Genomic DNA, 9,110 nt, shown 5'->3' on the forward strand with positions numbered 1-9,110 from the left:
CAGACACAAGCATGCACATTCTCACACAATTATTCCAGACAATTTGGAAATACTAATTAACCCACCCTGCATATCTTGGATTGTGAAAGGATAACAGAGTACATGGAGGAAACCCACCCAGTACAGGAAGAACATGCAAACTTGTCCCGAGGTGGTAATTCAACCCGCACCCCTTGTCTTTGTTTCACAAACTTTCTACCTTTATGGCATTCAAGCACCATTCTAGACGTTTAAGTGCACCAGTGATGACTTTTCACTCTGCAAATTATACACGATTCTTGGAAAAGCGAGGTAGAATTACCCTTTAATTTCAGTACACTCAGTATCGCCACTCACTTGGCACTAAAACCTTACTCATCAAGGTTCTCTTCACAAACATACATGTCACTTGTACAATCCAAAGTAGATTTCTTCACTGATTAACTTTTGTTTCACAAACCAAACAACATGGCAAAATAAAAGACCTTGATTTGTGTCACTCATTTTCACCACATGTTAAGCAGTTTATTTACGAGACTTAAAAAAAATATGTGAATGGAAACGTGCTAAATGCAAATCTTAAGAAAGAAATACATCATGCTTCAAAACTACTTTATTCTCTTGCAGCTGTTGTAAGAATGCCTTACTAAAATGTACAAAATCATAAAATAAAAGAAAAGCAATAAATGTTCAAAGAAGGAAGGAAGAGCACATAGGGCTGCATCTTTTTGTTTCAGTTCTGCTTTAGCTGAGCGTTAACATAAAGTGGCTGGTTCAGCAGATAACAGATTTACTCTGTAATGTTCTTCTGTACTGATTCTTACAATAATCAATGAGAACTCCTTCTGCACGTCCATACAATCATTTAAATTACATTTTCCCCCACTACATTTTAAAGAAAAACACTTAGAATCCAATGGGTAAAATTTGGTAACAGATAAATGTGAGGAGTAATGGAGTTAAAGCTAGATTTCCCTAGCTGTGCTAAATAATGTGCAGTTTACACTCTTTCCATTTCATTAACAGATAGAATGTTGAGCATTAATGCCATGTACAAGTTAGATAAAAGGTGTTTAAAAAAATCCCACATACTTTTAATGCATTTCCCTACATTATATATATATATATATATATATATATATATATATATATATATATAATCAACATATCAGCTTCCGCCATGCGAAGAATCAATTTTAAGGCAAAATAATGTATAAAGGGGAAAATGACATGTAAAATCTGGCAACCTAATAAACATAAAAAAGGGTGAATTTGCATAATATCTGCGTAAACACTGCGGCATGCCAAGTGGACAACAAAGCAAAAGTAAAGCATAAAAGAAATAGGAAATTCTATTGATTTTCCAAAATGTCAACATAATTTGCTCAGATTTTGCTCAGTTAGATAGATTCTCTTAAAACTATATTTGTGAAGGAAACTAAAGTGCAGTTTCATATGTTTAGAATTATTTTGGGAAATCTAAATAACTCTATATAACGTTATTTTCTATGCTGTGTGCAGCATGTCATTTACCATGCTACATAACTCACACAAAAGCATGTCATCGTTGTGGTCCGTGTCTACGAGAACCAGAGATTAACATCTTACCATCTAAGGCAACATTTCAAACATTCTGGAGGTTTAAGTGCACCAGTGATGACTTCTTGCTCAGCAAATTATACAAAATTTTTGGAAAAGTAAAGTAGAATTACCCTTTAATGTCAGTACACTCACAGTATCGCCACTCACTTGGCACTAAAACCTTACTCATCAAGGTTCTCTCACGATCGGATACACATCACTTGTGCAATCCAAACTGAAATACATCACTTTTGTATCACAAAACAAACAATGTGGCAAATTAAAAGAACTGGAAAGGGGGAAAAAAAACAAAAACAATACAAACATTCAAACTTTGTTTTCTGCCATTTTCTTATTAAAGTGCAATGAAATTCTTCACTGAGGAAAATAATACTTCCTAAACATCAGTAACGCTGAACTGCAAGTAGCAGCTGCACGTCAGCACATTTCCTCTTGTTTGCGTAACCCGAAAACTCTGCGCTCAAAGTGACAAGTCTGACTCCGGAGTGTCTGTTTCCATTGTTAAACATGTCCCTGTGCCGATCTCTTCAGGAATTACTGGTGCGGCGTCGCCATTTACACTGACTTTGTGAAACAGCATGGGACCTTTTGGGTGAAAAAAAGAGATATGAGAAAAAGCTGGAAAGACTTAGCACAAAAAACAAAAACTCTTGTCTTGAATGTCAAATTAGTCATCTGCTTAGCATATGAGACATTTTATCATTAAATATTTTTGGTATTAAATGTTGACATGATAAGGAAATCTCCCTTATAAAAACTCTCAGGGTGAGTCCAAAGTAATCTGCACTCCGGTTATATTAAAACTTCTGTTGGCCGTACTGTCTTAAAATGAGCTCTTTGTGCACTGCGGTGCGAAGAAAAATGTATAATCCTCCTGTGATTTGTATGAAAGAAGAGCAGCGTGCAATAATAATATTTTTGCTGTTGTCTGAGGGTACAACACACAGCAGAGCATAAACAGAAACATTTGGATTTCTGCAAACAAAATTTAGATGTTACTCAAAGTACTCTAAGAAAGGTAAAAGTTTCTAAAAAGAATCATTACTGGTGATGAGACATGGATTTATCACTACGAGTCTGAGAGTAAATGGCAGAGTATAGAGCAGAAAACATCCTCAATCACAGGCCGAGAAAAAGTTCCAAAGTTAACGATCAGCTGGAAAACTCATCAACGTTTACAGTTTTCTGGGATTCTCATAGGCCAGTATTGTTCAACAATCAACAGTGCACGTTAAAGTGAGACGCTTATTGAAGAGCTGAAGCTAAACTTCGGATTAAACACAGAGGACTGATATCCATCAGCACTGTGATCTCGCATGACACACTGTCCTGATCTTACTCCATCAAATTTTCACCTGTTTGACTTCTGATGAAGAAGTAAAGACAGCAGTGCATTCATGGCTCGCAGCTCAGCCTAATAATTTTTAATAAGGAAACACGAAAGCTTGTTGACAAATGGACAAAGTGTATTAAAAAGCAAAGAGATTATGTCAACAATTATGTATTTGTCTTTTCTAAAAGTTCATTAAAATAAATCCTACAGGCAGAGTGCGGAAAGTTTTTGACTCACAGTGTGTATATAATCCTCATAAAAACTAGCATTGTAAACTGCCTTTAAAGGAACATTATTAATACTGATGTAAATGTTATTAATATAAGCATGTACACCAAATCAAATTCAATTATGCATAATGATTATTATAAGCAAGGTTTACTTTTATATTTTGTTACAAGAGAACGGTTTTAAAAGAGTAAACTGTGTCTTCTAAAAAAAATGGCTCCAGTAAATGACCACAGTATATCCTGAGGTTATTAAAAAGCGTTACCAAAATAGCACTTGCAAATGACTATGCTTTTTTAAATTCCATGAAGTTAGCAGTCTCTGTGGTTTTGAGTGCGTGTCTGTTCATGCACGATGACTCACGCTCCATTTCTTCTGCACCACCGTCACTAAGAGCCTCAGTATCTGAGCACGTCCGTGTGCGTCTCTGTGCTGACCTGGGCTCCATCAGCGCACTGGACCTACAGAAACAACTTCAGCATTTAGGAAAACGGCCACACTGAGACACACTAAATTTGTGTATGTGGCAGAACATTATTACCTGTCGTAGCTATACGTGCCTGGATGGCTGATGGAGCGTTTCATCTACTCAGTAAAGAAAACAGGAAAACGGATATTTTTAATGTTTATACATACACTACACTTTACAGCGATTTATAGCAGGTAAACTGAGGTACTCACTCTGGCCATTTGGATAGGAGATGGAGAGACGGGTGACATCAGCGGATCTGGAGGACTAGCCTGCAGCATGTCTGTCTGAAACTTCAAATTAGCAATCTTCATACATTCCTCCAGTGTCTGAATAAAGGTGTTACACGTAGCACTCAACAAAGATGACGCCTCATTCCTCGTCTGGATAAACGTGAAAAACAAATAAAGACTTTAACCAGTCACTCTTATAACTGACTTTTCATCTACACCATTTAATCCAATGGACAGGGTTGCAGGGTTTCCTGGAGCCTGTCCTAGGGCATGAGGTGGGGTACGCCCTAGACAGGGTGCCAATCCATCATTTACATTTAGGCATTTGGCAGACGCTCTTATCCAGAGCGACTTACATTTTTATCTCATTATAATATACCTCTGAGCATTTGAGGTATATTTGCCTTGTTTAAGGGCCCAACAATGGCAACTTGGTGGTTGTGGGGTTTAAACCTGGGATCTCCCGAACCGTAGTCCAATGCCTTAACCACTGAGCTACCCCTGGCACACACACATACATGCACTCACACGCTCATTCTCACATGGGCAATTCAGGAACTCTAAATAGCCTAAACTGCATGTTTTTGGACTGTGAAAAAAAAAACTGAGTACCCGAAAGAAACCTATCAAGCACGAGGAAGGTGCAAACTTCATGCACACAGATCCTGAAAACAAACCTGGTCGGGAATTGAACCCAGATCTTGGACATGCAAGGCAACAATGCTAAACACTAATCCACCATGCTGCCCAAACATTAATCAAAGCACATATTTAACAGAACTTTGCCTGAATTTTAAAATTAAGCAAAATCAATATATGATGGAAATGTAAACTTTCAGCTTTAATTTAAGGGGGTTTAACAGTTTGGGAATTACAGCCATGTATTATATTTTTCCAGTTAGTCTATCCATTTTCAAAGGCTCAAAAGTACCTGGTCAACTAAGTTGTGGCCTCATTATCATCAAACATGAAGGAAATAAAAGGTCTGTTTATTGTGGGCTAAAGAGGTGGCTTGGCAAGTGAAGATGGCCATCATTAGGCTGAAAAACCAGCAAGTCTATCAGAGAGATGGCGTAGTAGTTAGCACTGGGGCCTGGCACCTCCAGGGTTGTGGGTTCGAATACTGCTTCAGATCTGTGTGTATGAGTTTGCATGTTCTCCCTGGGTTACCTCTGGGTACTCCAGTTTTTTCCCATAGTCCAAAGACATGCAGATAAAGACAGATTAATATGTGTGTGTGTGTGCACCATGTGATAAATCGGTGCCCTTTTCACCCTGCCCTGCGCCCCAAGTCTCCTGGGACAGACTAAAGCCCCCTATGTATACAGAATAAGCGGTAAAGAAAATTTAAGTTTAAATGATTTAAGATGCAAACCACCGTTAACACTAAAGAACAGAAAGGTTAAATAAACTTTGCTAGAAAAATGCCTGCTCAGCTCTGGAAAAACATTCTTTTACAGATGAAACCAGGATAACTTGTACCAGACTTATGTAAGATAAGGGTATGGAGAAGGAAAGGAAGAGCTCATGATCCAAAGCACAGCACGTCATCTATCAAACATAGAGGTGGAAGTGGTATTGCATGAGCATGTGTGACTGGCAGTGGAACTAACTTTTTATTGACGATGTGACTGCTGACAGAAGCCGCACGATAAATTCTGACAGAGTTATACTTCCTGCTCAGATTCAAACAAACACTGCAAAAGTAACAGGATGGCGCTTTATGGTACATATGAATAATGACCCAGGAACATACTGCAAAAGCAACATAAGCGGTTCTTAAGGCAAAGACTGTGTAATAAATGACTGCGGTTAAATTAAACGGTTAATGCAATATTTTGTTCAACAACTTGAATTAATGGTGAATGTCGACACTTCAATCACAAGTTTATTGCATCATTTTCGTTCATTGTGGTGCTTTACTAGGGCAAAAATACAACAACAAAAAAAGAAAAAAAAGTCACTATCCAAATAATTATAGACCCAACCGTATAGACAGCAGTATAACAAATAGAAACTATCACCCAACCTTATTTCTTACTAATAAAATATGCAGCTCTGTGCAATTATTATTTATACAAACTCTCAGTCACAACACCATATAGGACTTAACATTCTGATGTGCTTTCTAACAAACACTCACATCTCACAAACTTCCCACCACGATGCTCATCACACATTACAGTATGGAACATTTACACATTTTGCACACCACAGAACTGTGAACTTTGCACATTATTCTGCACATTGACTGGACATGGTTTCTACATTCCACTTCAATTCTTTTGAATGTTATTCTATTTTTATTTATTTTTTTGTTATTCTATTTTTATTTATTATTGTATTATTTGTACATAATGTAAATTTGCAAATCTTTTTACAGCTAAAAGTTTGTTTATATATTTTTCTTTATTTCTCATTTGTAAAAATATCTCTTATTTCACACTTTATATTCTTATTGAAAACTCTGCTTTTCCTCATATCATACTGTATATGACTGTGTACGAGACAAATAAAAATTTTATTTTTATTATTTTAAACAGTAGAACAAAAAAAAGCTAGTTTGTTAGAAATCTGTTCTTGTTTTAACTGAAATAGACATTTAGAGTGTACAGTGACTGACTGACCTCAGCATGATCTCCATCCTGTTCCACCGACTCCTGAATGGTGTGAACCTGTTGCATCAATAAGTCACAGTACAGACGCAGTTCTGACATCTTGGTTTTCAGAGACTCGGTGGTCTCTGTTAATTCTGCAACACATGAGCAGAAGCATCTTGTTTTTACAATGCATGCTGGTTTAAACTTCAGGCGCACAACCGCAAAACAAGGCACGAAAGAATGTCAGACCTCTTTCTTTTTTGGTTCTCGTGTCAGCAAGGCCTGCCTTCGAGCTTCCTAACGCCACAAGCCATTTCTGTCTCTCAGCCGCGTTCACAGCCTTCACATAGAAATGCTGCTCTCCTGGTATGATCAGCTCAAGTCTGGTATTATCAGTCGGGTGAACTGATTTAAAGGAAGGAAAATGTCAAATAAAAGCAACCACTGTGAGATGGAAAATAAATGGTTTGCGTCTTACAAAAAAAAAGAAAAACGGTTATAAATATTTACAAGATATACATTTTTATACAGGTCTGTACCTTTAATTTCACACACTGACATCTTTATGCTGCCCTTGCTGCCTTTGCACACATTGTCCTGTGAGTCATAATATGAAATTATTCCATTGTTCAGCACAAACCAGCGTGGCTGCCATCCTACAACAGACAAGTTCATCAAGTTTAAAATAAATAAATAAATAATCTCGCAGCTGATTTGTGTAATGCAGGATTTCTCAGTGTTTTGCTGTTGACAGATGAGCAATAGAGCTTCATTTACACTCTAATGCTGTGCAAGTGCCAAGAAAATAATTCGACTCTGACTCAGCTCAGCTGCAGGAAGTGAAACAAACACATACAAGTGGACATTAAGTTTTAGGTGATGAAGAAAAAAATATATATAATAAATAATTTATAATGTAATTATATAATAAATGTTTGAGCTCAGGCTCTGTTCTGAGGTGATTCTTATAAGAGGGTATCAAAAAGTTTTGAGATTTACACGCCACAGATCTGCTCACTTTCGTCCTCCCTCAGACATCCTAAAACCTGGGAGTAGAATTCGCTATTGATGGTCTGGTCCCAGGGGACAAATTCTCAATGCCGCGAATGTCAAAAAAGACGTTTGCACATGGTCGAGCTGCGGACTTGCCTCGCCTTTTTCAGTTGTGCAGATAATGGGCACTGATAATGGGACACTGTGAAGACTGTTGCTTCGTCTCAGTATTCGTCTCTTCCATACACAAGTTTCATTACCACTAATGATCCTCAACATGAAGGACAGATCATCCACGGCACGCTGACGGAGTTCTTGGCAGATTTCAATGCGATGTTTCCTTCTGCTCCTGGGTCAGCAGCCTGGGGACGAAACTTGGCAGCAACACGGCGTATGTTCAGATCACACGTGAGGTTTGCCTGGACTGTTCCGTATGGCATACCAACAATGGCAGCAATGTTGTGGATTGTTCTCTGATGATCATACTGCAGAAGTTGCCAAATGGTTTTGACATTTTTAACGGGTTAAGTTTGTTGAAGGTCAAGTGATGTTCTTCTGCTCTTGCCGCACTTAAAACATCTTAAAAGACTCATTGCAGCATTGCTGTAAACTTGCTGAATGATGTCAAACTCAATCTCTGTGTCAGATTTGCCCAGTTTGATGTACTTGTTGTCCATGTTGAAATAATGGATGTTTTAACGCTTGTGTTCAGAATATCACCAGTTGCACAGCTCCTGATCTACACAGGACGATGTCTTTTGGAACACTGACTTATGAAGGACTGTGTGTGCAACCTTGTGCTGCCATCTGTTGGTATTTGATAAAATTAGTCTCAAAACTTTATGATACCATCTTGTATGATATTTAGAACTACGTTTGTTTTAGTTAATAAGCTGCAAAATAAGATAAATAATAGATAAATAGACAGACAGACAGATTGATTTATAGACAGATATAGTCACACAGACAGACAGACAGACAGACAGACAGACAGACAGATAGATAGATAGATAGATGACATTTATTAGAAACTGAAACTTTAATGACATGTAACTTATTATTTGTACGAAAATATATTTCAGATACTGTGCATGTTTTTTTTTTTATCTTCATGAAAATTTTTACATTACAGACTTGCAGTTATGTGCATTTCAGCCCACCAGATCCTCTTGTCGTATAATGTAGTTACCTGTCATGTAATTAGTCCACTTGTACAGCACTCCTTCCATTATTGTTTTAATAATTTATTATTATTATTATTATTACTATGGCAGTAAAAATCAGGAAGATTATAACTCCAAGTGCCGCTCTGAAACGTTCATCTGCTTCTCATCTTGACAAAACAAGACAAAATGTAGTAGGAGAGAAAGAAAAACCGCTTCCATAGTACTGTTATCCAAAAATAAATCTCATCTTGAAAGCTTTGGGGAAAATAATCCTGAAAGCTTCTCTCTGAGCCGAGGAAAGAACACCAGGACGACAAGCACAACGACACCGGAAGTGGACGCTCAAACAAAACAAAGTTAAAAGCTAAAATATAGACTGATGATAATAATAATAATCATCTTAATAATTATTATAAATATTATAATATCGCGCAATTGGTGTTATACAAAAAATTGAATAACAAGTAAGCAGGAAGTGACGTTTCGTGCGCCTGTGAACCGGAAGTG

The 9,110-nt window shown here is 37.3% G+C and overlaps 1 protein-coding gene across 1 annotated transcript; it reads right to left on the minus strand.

Moving 5' to 3' along the window:
* Positions 1-291: 291 nt before the first annotated feature.
* Positions 292-9,083, minus strand: plekha3 (pleckstrin homology domain containing, family A (phosphoinositide binding specific) member 3). The gene is made up of 8 exons (XM_053492015.1): positions 8,627-9,083; positions 6,984-7,100; positions 6,694-6,849; positions 6,472-6,596; positions 3,824-3,994; positions 3,684-3,727; positions 3,506-3,603; positions 292-2,166 (listed from the first exon to the last, which is right to left on the minus strand). Exons 1-8 carry the CDS (start codon positions 8,664-8,666, stop codon positions 2,042-2,044), a joined length of 876 nt encoding a protein of 291 aa, XP_053347990.1. The 5' UTR covers positions 8,667-9,083; the 3' UTR covers positions 292-2,041.
* Positions 9,084-9,110: the final 27 nt, after the last annotated feature.

This window comes from Clarias gariepinus, chromosome 3, assembly GCF_024256425.1.
Source record: "Clarias gariepinus isolate MV-2021 ecotype Netherlands chromosome 3, CGAR_prim_01v2, whole genome shotgun sequence".
Lineage (NCBI taxonomy): Eukaryota > Metazoa > Chordata > Actinopteri > Siluriformes > Clariidae > Clarias > Clarias gariepinus.